The sequence below is a fragment of the Salmo salar genome, chromosome ssa15 (genome assembly GCF_905237065.1).
Source record: "Salmo salar chromosome ssa15, Ssal_v3.1, whole genome shotgun sequence".
Taxonomy (NCBI): Eukaryota; Metazoa; Chordata; class Actinopteri; order Salmoniformes; family Salmonidae; genus Salmo; species Salmo salar.
In genome coordinates this window covers 6,536,627-6,553,161 of record NC_059456.1, presented here as the reverse complement: position 1 = coordinate 6,553,161, position 16,535 = coordinate 6,536,627, and the positions used below count along the sequence as shown (strand labels likewise).

Genomic DNA, 16,535 nt, shown 5'->3' with positions numbered 1-16,535 from the left:
TGCTATGAACAACGTGTGTGTGTGTGTGTGTGTGTGTGTGTGTGTGTGTGTTCTCTCCACAGAGGCAGCCAGTAGAGCCATAGTCCAGTTCCTGGAGGTGAACCAGAGTGAAGAGGCATCACGTGGCTGGATGTTACTGACCACCATCAACCTGCTAGCATCCTCCGGACAGGTGGGTGGTACCGGACAGGTGTGTGTGTGTGTGTTACTGAACTGAGTGTGTTTTTGTGTGTATCTCCTAGGCTTGGGCGGTATACCGGGGTATTTGGAAATACCGACAGTATGATTTTCAATACGGGGGGGGGTTCAGGGCTCCAGCTATGCATTTGGTTTGCTAACTTGTTAGCTAGGTTGCTAGCTTGCGATATCAAGTTTCTTGGTTACAGCAGAGACCATCCATCCCTTCCTGGATCAAGATCGTTGCTGTCTAAATTGTTATGTGCGTTAAAAAAACAAAAGTTTATAATTACGTTTGGAAAGAAATTGCACCCCTTGTGTGTACTGGGATGTTTGGACACACATACACACACACACACACACACACACACACACACACACACACACACACACACACACACACACACACACACACACACACACACACACACACACACACAGGTAACAAACTGAGATTTAAGAGTGTGCTCCTAATCTCAGCTCGTTACCTGTATCAAAGACACCTGGGAGCCAGAAATCTTTCTGATTGAGAGGGGGTCAAATACTTATTTCCCTCATTAAAATGCAAATCAATTTATAACATTTTTGACATGTGTTTTTCTGGATTTTTTTGTTGTTATTTTGTCTCTCACTGTTCAAATAAACCTACCATTAAAATTATAGACTGATCATTTCTTTGTCAGTGGGCAAACGTACAAAATCAGCAGGGGATCAAATTACTTTTTTCCCTCACTGTAACCTGGTTATTGTGAGTGTAGCGATGGATGTTGATGTTATAGTATCTGAGGATTTGTCTGAGAGGGAGCATGTCGGTTAAAAACAGTGTAGGCCCCAGCACTGACCCCTGTGGGACTGACCCACAGGGTGTTTGCAACATGTTTGCAACGCCAGGGTTGTGGGTTCAATTCCCACAGGGGACCAGTACGGATTTTTTTTTTTTAATGAAATGTATGCATTCACTACTGTAAGTTGCTTTGGATAAGAGCGTCTGCTAAATGACAAAAATTTAAAAATGCACTGACCCCTGTGGGACTGCAGTGTCCTCCGATCTGGACTCTCCAATAGTGATGTATTGCCTCTTATTGGAGAGGTAGGAAGAGAACCTTTTCCAGGCACAGTAACCCAGCTAGCACATTGGGTTCCTTGGAGGTTGTCGGAACGTATGTTTTTCGTTTTACATTGATTGTGGGAACGAATCCATACGTTTCCTGACCGATAAAACAAACAAACAAACAAACAAAAATAGCCTGTTCTGGGAATGGCTATTTTGACGTTGCAGGGAGGTTCTGACAACGTTTTACGCAAATAATAGGTTATTTTGTAGTGATTGGAAGTTCGGCTGATTTGGATCTTTTCGAGTCGTTAAGTCAAACGAATATTTCGACTCATTTGAGTTAGTAATGTCCAGAGCAGGAACCCCTAATGGCAAACGATGAACTGAAAACTCGAAAGAGTCATGATTCTACGAGCCTTTTAGTTCACATGTCGTTCACCGTAGAAGGGTTATTGGAGCTGAGACTTTAAAGCATAAGTCTCAGTCATTTGTGACTGAGACTTGTGCTTTAAACAATGTACTTTTGTCGATTGAAGGCATATAAATCTTAATATATTTGAAACGAGATCTAGTTGTGGCCACAACCGGACTAGATTGTGAACGACTCTTGGCGTAATGCTCCATGAGGGCGGTAAGTAGCCTGACGACTCTTCCTCTGCTCTGTCGTTCGCTACATACATTCCGTTGCGGGGAGAAAAAAACATCCATGGCTTAGCGTTTGGCCGGAGGAAGTAGTCTGGGTATCCAGGCAAGGTGATAAAGCACAGTCATTTGCAAACTGCAGACCCGAAACGATTTGTTCTCGAGTTTGAGTTTGTTGAGCAGAGGCTGTGTATGTATGTTTTGGTTCTACAAAGCTGTGTCCATCATAACATTCAATAATCAATTAATAGCAGTCATTCTTGCACCATGCAATCAATTATTAGTCACATTCAGAGAACGTTCTTAGAATGTTTTCTTGTGTTTTTTTTTTTTTTTTATGGAACGTTTTCTTAACGCCTTCGGAACCCTTTGAGAACATGACTTTAAATATAACCAGGAGGAAACCTGTAGGAAACGTTATGCTGAAGTACTGAAATTCCCACAGATGAACATTTTGTTTCTTAATGTTCTTTGAACTATTTGGAGAAGGTTTCTAGAACATTACTAACATTGAAATGAAATGTTATAACTTTTCTGGAAAGTTCTGTTAAAGCAGAGGTCACCAACCTTTTCTGAGTCAAAATGCAAGCAGAGCTCTACCGCTCAGATGTTTTTTAAACATTACATAAAAAACATTGGCCTATGCAACATTAACCAATTAACAACAGTTCTAGGGCCTCCCGAGTGGCGCAGTGGTCTAAGCCACTGCATCTCAGTGCTAGCTGTGTTACTAGAGATTCTGGGTTAGAGTCCAGGTTCTGTCTCAGTGGTCTAAGCCACTGCATCTCAGTGCTAGCTGTGTTACTAGAGATTCTGGGTTAGAGTCCAGGTTCTGTCTCAGTGGTCTAAGGTACTGCATCTCAGTGCTAGCTGTGTTACTATAGATTCTGGGTTAGAGTCCAGGCTCTGTCTCAGTGGTCTAAGGTACTGTATCTCAGTGCTAGCTGTGTTACTAGAGATTCTGGGTTAGAGTCCAGGCTCTGTCTCAGTGGTCTAAGGTACTGCATCTCAGTGCTAGCTGTGTTACTAGAGATTCTGGGTTAGAGTCCAGGCTCTGTCCCAGTGGTCTAAGGTACTGCATCTCAGTGCTAGCTGTGTTACTAGAGATTCTGGGTTAGAGTCCAGGTTCTGTCTCAGTGGTCTAAGCCACTGCATCTCAGTGCTAGCTGTGTCACTAGAAATCCTGGTTCGAGTTCAGGCTCTGTCGCAGCCGGCCGCGACCGGGAGACTCATCGGGCGGCGCACAATTGGCCCAGCGTTGTCCGGGTTAGACGAGGGTTTGGCCGGCAGGGATGTTCTTGTCCCATCGTGCTTTAGCGACTCTTGTGGCGGGCCGGGCGCAATACACGATGACACGGTCGCAAGGTGTACGGTGTTTCCTCCGACACATTGATTAAGTGGGCGTTGTGTCAAGAAGCAGTGCGGCTTGGCTGGGTTGTTTCGGAAGACGCACGGCTCTCGACCTTCGCCTCTCCCGAGTTCGTATATATATATATTAGTTGAAGTCAGAAGTTTACATACACTTAGGTTGGAGTCATTAAAACTCATTTTTCAATTGTAAGTGAAATAATCTGTCTGTAAACAATTTCCACAAATTTCTTGTTAACAAACTATAATTTTGGCAAGTCGGTTAGGACATCTACTTTTGTGCATGACACAAGTAATTTTTCCAACAATTGTTTACAGACAGATTATTTCACTTATAATTCACTGTATCACAATTCCAGTGGGTCAGAAGTTTACATCCACTAAGTTAACAGCTTGGAAAATTCCACAAAATGATGTCATGGCTTTAGAAGCTTCTGATAGGCTAATTGACGTCAATTGGAGGTGTACCTGTGGATGTATTTCAAGGCCTACCTTCAAACTCAGTGCCTCTTTGCTTGACATCATGGGAAAATCAAAAGAAAACAGCCAAGACCTCAGAAAAAAAACTGTTGACCTCCACAAGTCTGGTTCATCCTTGGGCACAATTTCCAAACACTTGAAGGTACCACGTTCATCTGTACAAACAATAGTACTCAAGTATAAACACCATGGGACCACGCAGCTGTCATACCGCTCAAGAAGGAGACGCATTCTGTCTCCTAGAGATTAACATACTTTGGTGCGAAAAGTGCAAATCAACCCCAGAAATAGAGCAAAGGACCTTGTGAAGATGCTGAAGGAAACAGTTTCAAAAGTATCTATATCCACAGTAAAACTAATCCTATATCGACATAACCTGAAAGGCCGCTCAGCAAGGAAGAAGCCACTGCTCCAAAACCGCCATAAAAAAGCCAGACTACGGATTGCAACTGCACATGGGGACAAAGATCGTACTTTTTGGAGAAATGTTCTCTGGTCGACTGAAACAAAAATAGAACTGTTTGGCCATAATGACCATTGTTATGTTTGGAGGAAAAATGGGGAGACTTGCAAGCCGAAGAACACCATCCCAACCGTAAAGCACGGGGGTGGCAGCATCATGTTGTGGGGGTGCTTTGATGCAGGAGGGACTGGTGCACTTCACAAAATTGATGGCATCATGAGCAGGGAAAATTATGTGGATATATTGAAGCAACATCTCAAGACATCAGTCAGGAAGAGAAAGCTTGGTTGCAAATGAGTCTTCCAAATGGACAATGACCCCAAGCATACTTCCAAAGTTGTGGCAAAATGGCTTAAGGACAACAAAGTAAAGGTATTGGAGTGGCCATCACAAATGCCCTGACCTCAATCCTATAGAAAATTTGTGGGCAGAACTGAAAAAGCATGTGTGAGCAAGGAGACCTACAAACCCGACTCAGTTACACCAGCTCTGTCTGGAGGAATGGGCCAACATTCACCCAACTTATTGTGGGAAGCTTGTGGAAGGCTTCCTAAAATGTTTGACCCAAGTTAAACAATTTAAAGGGAATGCTACCAAATACTAATTGAGTGTATGTAAACTTCTGACCCACTGGGAATGTGATGATAGAAACAAAAGCTGAAATAAATCACTCTCTCTACTATTATTCTGACATTTCACATTCTTAAAATAAAGTGGTGATCCTAACTGACCTAAAACAGGACATTGTTATTAGGATTAAATGTCAGGAATGGTGATAAGCTGAGTTTAAATATATTTGGCTAAGGTGCATGTAAACTTTTGACTTCAACTGTGTGTGTATATATATATATATATATATATATATATATATATATATATATATATATATATATATATATTACTGAACAAAAATATAAACGCAACATGTAAGTGCTGGTCCCATGTTTCATGAGCTGAAATAAAAGATCCCAGAAATGTTCCATAAGCACAAAAAGCTTATTTCTCTCAAATGTTGTGCACAAATTTGTTTACATCCCTTTTAGTGAGCATTTCTCCTTTGCCAAGATAATCCATCTACCTGACAGGTATGGCATATCAAGAAGCTGATAAAACAGCATGATCATTACACAGGTGCACCTTGTGCTGTGGACAAAATGTGGACACTAAAAGGTGCAGATTTGTCACAACGCAATACCACAGATGTCTCAAGTTTTGAGGGAGTGTGCAATTAGCACTCTGACTGGAGGAATGTCCACCAGAGCAGTTTTCACAGAATTTAATGTTCATTTCTCTACCATAAGCCACCTCCAACATCGTTTTAAAGAATTTGGCAGAATGTCCAACCGGCCTCACAACCCAGACCAGGTGTACCCGCACCAGCCCAGATCCTCCACATCCGGCTTCTTCACCTGCTGCATCATCTGAGACCAGCCACCCGGACAGCTGATGAAACTGTACAACCGAAGAATTTCTTCACAAACGGTCAGCAACTGTCTGAGGAAGACCATCAGCGTGCTCGTCATCCTCACCAGGGTCTTCACCGCAGTTCGGAGTCATAACCAATTTAAGTGGGCAAATGCTCACCTTCAAATGGCCACTGACACACATGGAGAAGTGTGTTCCACAGTAAGAAATGTGACTGTTCCTGGTGCAAAAACAATGTCCTATCCCAGAACTCGAGTAAATGACATTACTAAGCTGCTCACTGAATGTACTACACCAGGACATGGACATAGATTCTATCCTAGTCCATGTGGGTTTTAATTACATTACTAAGCTGCTCAGTGAATGTACTACACCAGGACATTGAAATCGATTCTATCGTAGTCCAGTTGGGTTCTAATGACATAATGAAGGGCAGCTCTGAACAGTTGAAACTGGATTTCAAAGAGCTGATTGATTGACTCTCTGCTAGACACTAATAAAAGACCCATCATATCTGTAACTTTTGTTGACTTTCGATACCTTTTGAAAACAGGTTTCATAAGGAGGATAGGATCCACCCAAATCATATGGGATCCTGGATCCTTCCACAGCATTATAAGGCTGCGTTGAGACAATGACTTATCAATGACCCAAGTCCAGCTCATTTAATCCCTACCATTGTGTCGCTGAGTCGTCATAATGCTTCAGTAAATGTATATTATCCCAGGGGCGTTGGCAGACATTGTAAGTAACCTAATTTATGTCCCTCTAACTGCCCTGAATACCTCTGCTGATCCTGCAGCTATTGTATGCAGTAATCATGTGCCTATGAACCAGTTTTATGATGTTAACACTGAGGCTGTGTGCCCTAGTAGCATAAATAACTTGAGCATATGTACTTCTGCTAAGCTTCCCAGTAAAGCAATGAAAACAAGCAAGCATCCCAGAAAGGTGCTCAAAATAGCCCACGTTTACATATGTAGCTTAAGAAACAAGTTGAATGAAATTAATAACTTGCTAGTAACAGATGACATTCATATTTTGACTCTCTGAAACCCACTTAGACAATACATTTGATGATATAGTGGTAGCAATACAAGGTTATAACATTTACAGAAAATACAGAAATGCCAGTGGTGGAGGTGTTGCTGTTTACATTCAGAACCACATTCCTGTAAAGATTAGAGAGGATCTCATGTTAAATACTGTTGAGGTAATATGGCTACAGGTTCATCTGCCTTACCTAAAGCCCATTCTGGTGGGAAGCTGCTATAGACCACCAAGTGTTAAGTCAGTATCCGGATAGTGTGTGAAATGCTTGATAATGTACAGTATGTGATATCAACAGAAAGGTATATTTTCTGGGTGATTTAAATATTGACTGGCTTTCATCAAGCTGCCCACTAAAGAAAAAGCTTTAAACTTTAACCAGTGCCTGCAACCTGGTTCAGGTTATCAGTCAACCTACCAGGGTATTTACAAACACAGGAATGAAATCATCACCATGTATTGATCACATCTTTACTAATGCTGCAAATCCATTGGATGTAGTGATCACATTATAGTAGCCATTTCTCGGAAAACCAAAGTTCCAAAGGCTGGGCCTAATATAGTGTATAAGAGGTCATACAGCAAGTTTTGTAGTGATTCCTATGTTGTTGATGTAAATAATATCTGTTGGTCTGTGGTGTGTAATGAGGAACAACCAGATGTTGCACTTGACACATTTATGAAATTGCTTATCCCAGTTACTAATAGGCATGCACCCATTAAGAAAATGACTGTAACAACTTAAATCCCCGTGGATTGATGAGATATTGAAAAATTGTATGATTGAGAGGGATGAGGCAAAAGGTATGGCAAATAAATCTGGCTGCACAACCGATTTGCAAACGTACTGCAAATTGAGAAATCATGTGACTAAACTCAATTAAATAAAAAGAGAAGAAACTACGCTATGAAACAAAGATAAATGACATAAAGAATGATCGTAAAAAGATTTAAAGCTTAAATTACAATTAAAATTTGGTAACAAAAAGCTAACTCGGCGCCATCATTCATTGAATCAGATGGCTCGTTCATTACAAAACAAACTGATATTGCCAACTACTTTAATGATTCTTTAATTGGCAAGATTGGCAAGACTCAAATCATTAGTCACTTTAATGTTTACACATCTTACATTACTCATCTCATATGTATATACTGTATTCTATACTATCTACTGTATCTTGCCTATGGCGCTCGGCCATCGCTCATCCATATATCTATATGTACATATTCTTATTCCATCCCTTTAGATTTGTGTGTATTAGGTAGTTGTTGGGGAAAATGTTAGATTACTTGTTAGATATTACTGCACTGTCGGAACTAGAAGCACAAGCATTTCGCTACAATCGCATTAACATCTGCTAACCAATAAAATTTGATTAGCAAACTTAGGCATGACATGCCAGCAACAAACGCTGACACTACACATCCAAGTATATCAGACCAAATTATGAAAGACAAGAATTGTACTTTTGAATTCCGTAAAGTGAGTGTGGAAGAGGTGGAAAAAATTATTGTTGTTTTATCAACAATGACAAGCCACCGGGGTCTGACAATCTGGATGGAATATTACTGAGGATAATAGTGAATGATATTGCCACATCTTCAATTTAAGCCTACTAGAAAGTGTTTGTCCTCAGGCCTGGAGGGAATCTAAAGTAATCCCGCTACCTAAGAATAGTAAAGCCCCTTTACTGGCTCAATTATCCGACCAATCAGTCTGTTACCAACCGTTAGTAAAGTTTTGCAAAAAAATAAGTTGTTTGACCAGATAACAATGTGATTTTACAGTAAACAAATTGACAACAGACTTTCAGCACGCTTATAGAGAAGGACATTCAACAATCACAGCACTTACAGAAATGACTGATGATTGGCAGAGAGAAATCGATGAGAAAAAAATTGTGGGGGCCGTTTTCTAAGACTTCAGTGCGGCTTTTGACATTATTGATCATAGTCTGCTGCTGGAAAAACGTGTGTGTTATGGCTTTACACCTCCTGCTATAATGTGGATAAAGAGCTACCTGTCTAACAGAACACAGAGGGTGTTCTTTAATGGAAGCCTCTCCAACATAATCCAGTTAGAATCAGGAATTCCCCAAGGCAGCTGTCTTGGCCCCTTACTTTTTTCAATCTTTACTAACGACATCCCACTGGCTTTAAGTAAAGTCAGTGTGTTGATGTATGCGGATGACTCAACACTATACACATCAGTGACTGAAATGACTGCAACACTCAACAAAGAGCTGCAGTTAGTTTCAGAGTGGGTGGCAAGGAATAAGATAGTCCTAAATATTTCTAAAACTAAAAGCATCGTATTTGGAAGAAATCTTTCACTAAACCCTAAACCTCAACTAAATCTTGTAATAAATAATGTGGAAATTGAGCACGTTGAGGTGACTAAACAGCTTGGAGTAACCCTGGATTGTAAACTGTCATGGTCAAAATATATTGATACAACAGTAGCTAAGATGGGGAGATGTCTGTCTATAATAAAGCCATGCTCTGCCTTCTTAACAACACTATAAACAAGGCAGATCCTACAGACCCTAGTTTTGTCACACCTGGACTACTGTTCAGTCGTGTGGTCAGGTGCCACAAAGAGGGACTGAGGAAAATTGCAATTGGCTCAGAACAGAGCAGCACAGATGGTCCTTGGATGTACACAGAGAGCTAATATTAATAATATGCATGTCAATCTCTCCTGGCTCAAAGTGGAGGAGAGATTGACTTCATCACTGCTTGTATTTATGAGAGGTATTGACATGTTGAATGCACCGAGCTGTCTGTCTAAACTATTGGCACACAGCTCGTACACCCATGGATACCCCACAAGACATGCCACAAGAGGTCTCTTCACAGTCCCCAAGTCCAGAACAGACTATGGGAGGCGCACAGTACTACATAGAGCCATGACTACATGGAACTCTATTCCACATGAAGTAACTGATGCAAGCAGTAGAATCAGATTTAAAAAACATTTTTAAAAATACACCTTATGGAACAACGGGGACTGTGAAGCAACACAAACATATGCACTATACACACACGTACACGTGGATTTTGTGTTGTAGATATGTGGTAGTGGAGTATGGGCAGCAGCTAACTGGAATCCATAATAACTACAAATACAAATGTTTCAGTATGATAATGCACAGGGCCCAATGTCGCAAGGATCTGTGCAAAATTCCCGGAAGTTAAAAATGCCCCAATTCTTCCATGGCCTGCATACCCACCAGACATGCCAATACCCATTATGCATGTTTGGGATGCTCTGGATCGAGGTCTAAGACAGCGTGTTCCAGTGTCCGCCAATATCCAGTAACTTCGCACAGCCATTGAGTGGGACAACATTCCACAGGCCACAATCAACAGCCTGATCAACTCTATGTGAAGGAGATGTGTCATGAAGCAGAGACTGACTAGTTTTCTGATCCAAACCCTTTACTTTAAAATAAACTTGTTGTATGTTGCGTTTATACTTTTGTTTAGTGTAATTTCTAAATGTTTTGAGAACAACAACAATGGCAGGGCAAGTCAATCTTAGCCAATATGTTAATGTATTGGGCCTATAGCCTACGGCACAAACCTCAATACTACAGAAAAAAAAAGAAAAGAAAAAAAGACGTATGTATGTATGTATGTATGTATGTATGTATGTATGTATGTATGTATGTATGTATGTATGTATGTATGTATGTATGTATGTATGTATGTATGTACACTGCTCCAAAAAATAAAGGGAACACTTAAACAACACAATGTAACTCCAAGTCAATCACACTTCTGTGAAATCAAACTGTCCACTTAGGAAGCAACACTGATTGACAATAAATTTCACATGCTGTTGTGCAAATGGAATAGACAACAAGTGGAAATTATAGGCAATTAGCAAGACACCCCAATAAAGGAGTGGTTCTGCAGGTGGGGACCACAGACCACTTCTCAGTTCCTATGCTTCCTGGCTGATGTTTTGGTCACTTTTGAATGCTGGCGGTGCTTTCACTCTAGTGTTAGCATGAGACGGAGTCTACAACCCACACAAGTGGCTCAGGTAGTGCAGCTCATCCAGGATGGCACATCAATGCGAGCTGTGGCAAGAAGGTTTGCTGTGTCTGTCAGCGTTGTAGTGTCCAGAGCATGGAGGCGCTACCAGGAGACAGGCCAGTACATCAGGAGACGTGGAGGAGGCCGTAGGAGGGCAACAACCCAGCAGCAGGACCGCTACCTCCGCCTTTGTGCAAGGAGGAGCAGGAGGAGCACTGCCAGAGCCCTGCAATATGACCTCCAGCAGGCCACAAATGTGCATGTGTCTGCTCAAACGGTCAGAAACAGACTCCATGAGGGTGGTATGAGGGCCCGACGTCCACAGGTGGGGGTTGTGCTTACAGCCCAACACCGTGCAGGACGTTTGGCATTTGCCAGAGAACACCAAGATTGGCAAATTCGCCACTGGCGCCCTGTGCTCTTCACAGATGAAAGCAGGTTCACACAGCACGTGACAGACGTGACAGAGTCTGGAGACGCTGTGGAGAACGTTCTGCTGTCTGCAACATCCTCCAGCATGACCGGTTTGGCGGTGGGTCAGTCATGTTGTGGGGTAGAATTTCTTTGGGGGGCCGCACAGCCCTCCATGTGCTCGCCAGAGGTAGCCTGACTGCCATTAGGTACCGAGATGAGATCCTCAGACCCCTTGTGGGACCATATGCTGGTGCGGTTGGCCCTGGGTTCCTCCTAATGCAAGACAATGCTAGACCTCATGTGGCTGGAGTGTGTCAGCAGTTCCTGCAAGAGGAAGGCATTGATGCTATGGACTGGCCCGCCCGTTCCCCAGACCTGAATCCAATTGAGCACATCTGGGACATCATGTCTCGCTCCATCCACCAACGCCACATTGCACCACAGACTGTCCAGGAGTTGGCGGATGCTTTAGTCCAGGTCTGGGAGGAGATCCCTCAGGAGACCATCCACCACCTCATCAGGAGCATGCCCAGGCATACAGGCACATGGAGGCCACACACACTACTGAGCCTCATTTTGACTTGTTTTAAGGACATTAAATCAAAGTTGGATCAGCCTGTTGTGTGGTTTTCCACTTTAATTTTGAGTGTGACTCCAAATCCAGGCCTCCATGGGTCCCTTTATTTTTTTGAGAAGTATATATATACACACACACACAGTTGAAGTCGGAAGTTCACATACACCTTAGCCAAATACATTTAAACTCAGTTTTTCACAATTCCTGACATTTAATCCTAGTATAAATTCCCTGTCTTTGGTCAGCTAGGATCACCACTTCATTAAGAATGTGAAATGTCAGAATAATAGTAGAGAGAATTATTTATTTCAGCTTTTATTTATTTCTTCACATTCCCAGTGGGTCAGAAGTTTACATACACTCAATTAGTATTTGGTAGCATTGCCTTTAAATTGTTTAACTTGGGGTCAAACGTTTCGGGTAGCCTCCCACAATAAATTGGGTGAATTTTGGCCCATTCCTCCTGACAGAGCTGGTGTAACTGAGTCGGGTTTGTTGGCCTCCTTGCTCACACACGCTTTTTCAGTTCTGCCCACAATTTTCTATAGGATTGAGGTCAGGGCTTTGTGATGGCCACTCCAATACCTTTACTTTGTTGTCCTTAAGCCATTTTGCCACAACTTTGGAAGTATACTTGGGGTCATTGTCCATTTGGAAGACTCATTTGCAACCAAGCTTTTTCTTCTTGACTGATGTCTTGAGATGTTGCTTCAATATATCCACATAATTTTCCCTGCTCATGATGCCATCAATTTTGTGAAGTGCACCAGTCCCTCCTGCATCAAAGCACCCCCACAACATGATGCTGCCACCCCCGTGCTTCACGGTTAGGATGGTGTTCTTCGGCTTGCAAGTCTCACCATTTTTCCTTCGAACATAACGACGGTCATTATGGCCAAACAGTTCTATTTTTGTTTCATCAGACCAGAGGACATTTCTCCAAAAAGTATGATCTTTGTCCCCATGTGCAGTTGCAAAACGTAGTCTGGCTTTTTTATGGCAGTTTTGGAGCAGTAGCTTCTTCCTTGCTGAGCGGCCTTTCAGGTTATGTCGATATAGGACTCGTTTTACTGTGGATATTAGATAATTTTGTACAAGTTTCCTCCAGCATCTTCACAAGGTCCTTTGCTCTTGTTCTGGGATTGATTGTCACTTTTCGCACCAAAGTACATTCATCTCTAGGAGACAGAACACATCTCCTTCCTGAGCGTATGACGGCTGCGTGGTCTCATGGTGTTTATACTTGCATACTATTGTTTGTACAGATGAACGTGGTACCGTCAGGCGTTTGGAAATTGCTCCCAAGGATGAACCAGACTTGTGGAGGTCTACAATTTCTTTTCTGAGGCCTTGGCTGTTTTCTTTTGATTTTCCCATGATGTCAAGCAAAGAGGCACTGAGTTTGAAGCCAAGCCTTGAAATACATCCACAACTACACCACCAATTGACTCAAATGATGTCAATTAGCCTATCAGAAGCTTCTTAAGCCATGACATCATTTTCTGGAATTTTCCAAGCTGTTTAAAGGCACAGTCAACTTAGTGTATATAAACTTCTGACCCACTGGAATTGTGATACAGTGAATTATAAGTGAAATAATCTGTCTGTAAACAATTGTTGTAAAAAGTACTTGTGTCATGCACAAAGTAGATGTCCTAACCGACTTGCCAAAACTATAGTTTGTTCACAAGAAATTTGTGGAGTGGTTGAAAAACGAGTTTTAATGACTCCACACTAAGAATGTTCCAAAGCCAAGCAACTATCCTGCACCGTTCCCAGAACGTTGTGGGAAGGTTGTTCATTATTACAAATGCGGTGATTTGTCAAGCAGCCATAGGGGAACCATAGGGGAGCCATAGGGGAGGAATGTCGTCACTTAAGAATTGCGTCCCGAATAGCACCCAATTATCTTTGTAGTGCACTACTTTTGTACCAGGGCCCTATGGCACCCTATTCCCTATGTATTGCACTGCTTTTGACCAGGGTCCATAGGGAATAGGGTGCATTTTGGGACGCTGTCATGCACTTGTTTTTATCTCCCTCAATCATCACAGACATTCTTTAAACTGGAAGGACATTGTTTAAAAACTTCATTTCAATTGGTCCGAGAGTCTTCAGAGAGGTGGGAGGAGGCTTCTCTTGCTTCACTGAAGATCTGAAATGCTGAAAATCTTCTTTTGTCGGATTGGTTGGAGACTCGGAGCCTCGGTTTCCTTTTTTAGAGGCCCTTCTCCTTCTCTCCTCCTCAGTTTGTCTCTCTCCTCTCTCTTTTTCTATCTGTCTCTCAATTCAATTCACAGGGCTTTATTGGCATGGGAAACATATGTTTACATTGCCAATGCAAGTGAAATAGACAAACAAAAGTGAAATAAACAATATAAAATTAACAGTAAACATTACATCACAAGAGTTCCAAAAGAATAAAGACATTTCAAATGTCATATTTTATATATATATATTATAATATACAGTGCTGTAACGATGTGCAAATAGTAAAAATACAAAAGGGAAAATAAATAAACATGGGTTGTATTTACAATGGTGTTTATTCTTCACTGGTTGCCCTTTTCTTGTGGAAACCGGTCACAAATCTTGCTGCTGTGATGGCACACTGGGGTATTTCACCCAGTAGATATGGGAGTTTATCAAAATGTTTTTTATGTGGAATTCTTAGTGGATCTGTGTAATCTGAGGGAAATATGGGTTTCTAATATGGTCATACATTTGGCTGGTAGTTTTTTTGTTAGTTATTTCCAATGTGTCAATTAATTATCTTTTTGTTTTCTCATGATTTGGTTGGGTCTAATTGTGCTGATGTCCTGGGGCTCTGTGGGGTCTGTTTGTGTTTGTGAACAGAGCCCCAGGACCAACTTGCTTCGGGCACTCTTCTCCAGGTTCGTCTCTCTGTAGGTGATGGCTTTGTTATGGAAGGTTTGGGAATCGCTTCCTTTTAGGTGGTTGTAGAATTTAACGGCTATTTTCTGGATTTTGATAATTAGCGCGTATCGGGCTAATTCTGCTCTGCATGCATTATTTGGTGTTCTACGTTGTACACAGAGGATATTTTTACTGAAGTCTGAATGCGGTGTCTCAATTTGGTGTTTGTCCCATTTTCTGAATTCTTGGTTGGTGAGCGGACCCCAGGCCTCAAAACCATGAAGGGCAATGGGTTCTATAACTGATTCAAGTATTTTTAGCCAGATCCTAATTGGTGTGTCAGATTTGATGTTCCTTTTGATGGCGTAGAAGGCCCTTCTTGCCTTGTCTCTCAGATCGTTCACAGCTTAGTGGAAGTTAACTGTGGGGCTGATGTTTAGGCCGAGGTATGTATAGTTTTTTGTGTGCTCTAGGGCAACGGTATCTAGATGGAATTTGTATTTGTGGTCCTGGCGACTGGACCTTCTTTGGAACACCATTATTTTTGTCTGAGATTTACTGTCAGGGCCCAGGTCTGACAGAAGATCTAGGTTCTGCTGTAGGCCCTCCTTGGTTGGGGACAGAAGCACCAGATCGTCAGCAAACAGTAGACAGATTCTAGTAGGTTGAGCCCAGGTGCTGCCGACTGTTCTAGTTCCCCTCACCAATTTGTTGATATATATGTTGAAGAGGGTGGGGCTCAAGCTGCATCCCTGTCTCAACCCACGGCTCTGTGGAAAGGAATGTGTTTTTTTTGGCCAATTTTAACCACACACTTGTTTGTGTACATGGATTCTCTCCCTCTCACTCTCTACAGTTTAATTAATCAGCTGTGTGACGTGCTACAGGACGTCTTCTTATTTAATGTCACAGAGCAGGGAAATTAAATAGTAGCCTGTAGCACGTCCACACAGCAGGGAAATTAAATAGTAGCCTGTAGCACGTCCACACAGCAGGGAAATGAAACAGTAGCCTGTAGCACGTCCACACAGCAGGGAAATGAAACAGTAGCCTGTAGCACGTCCACACAGCAGGGAAATGAAACAGTAGCCTGTAGCACGTCCACACAGCAGGGAAATGAAACGGTAGCCTGTAGCACGTCCACACAGCAGGGAAATGAAACGGTAGCCTGTAGCACGTCCACACAGCAGGGAAATTAAATAGTAGCCTGTAGTACGTCCACACAGCAGGGAAATTAAACAGTAGCCTGTAGCACGTCCACACAGCAGGGAAATGAAACAGTAGCCTGTAGCACGTCCACACAGCAGGGAAATGAAACAGTAGCCTGTAGCACGTCCACACAGCAGGGAAATGAAACAGTAGCCTGTAGCACGTCCACACAGCAGGGAAATGAAACAGTAGCCTGTAGCACGTCCACACAGCAGGGAAATGAAACGGTAGCCTGTAGCACGTCCACACAGCAGGGAAATGAAACGGTAGCCTGTAGCACGTCCACACAGCAGGGAAATTAAATAGTAGCCTGTAGTACGTCCACACAGCAGGGAAATTAAACAGTAGCCTGTAGCACGTCCACACAGCAGGGAAATGAAACAGTAGCCTGTAGCACGTCCACACAGCAGGGAAATGAAACAGTAGCCTGTAGCACGTCCACACAGCAGGGAAATGAAACAGTAGCCTGTAGCACGTCCACACAGCAGGGAAATGAAACGGTAGCCTGTAGCACGTCCACACAGCAGGGAAATTAAATAGTAGCCTGTAGTACGTCCACACAGCAGGGAAATTAAACAGTAGCCTGTAGCACGTCCACACAGCAGGGAAATGAAACAGTAGCCTGTAGCACGTCCACACAGCAGGGAAATGAAACAGTAGCCTGTAGCACGTCCACACAGCAGGGAAATGAAACAGTAGCCTGTAGCACGTTCACACAGCAGGGAAATGAAACAGTAGCCTGTAGCACGTCC

The 16,535-nt window shown here is 42.5% G+C and overlaps 1 protein-coding gene across 5 annotated transcripts in view; it reads left to right on the top strand.

Moving 5' to 3' along the window:
• The window catches only part of LOC106570917 (WD repeat and FYVE domain-containing protein 3), a 326,816-nt gene that overhangs the window by 138,761 nt on the left and 171,520 nt on the right, over positions 1 to 16,535 (top strand). For all 5 annotated transcript variants that reach the window (XM_045695421.1, XM_045695420.1, XM_045695419.1 and 2 more), the window contains exon 4: positions 63 to 172. In XM_045695421.1, coding sequence (XP_045551377.1) covers positions 63 to 172 — 110 coding nt within the window. The remainder of the gene's footprint in view (positions 1 to 62; positions 173 to 16,535) is intronic.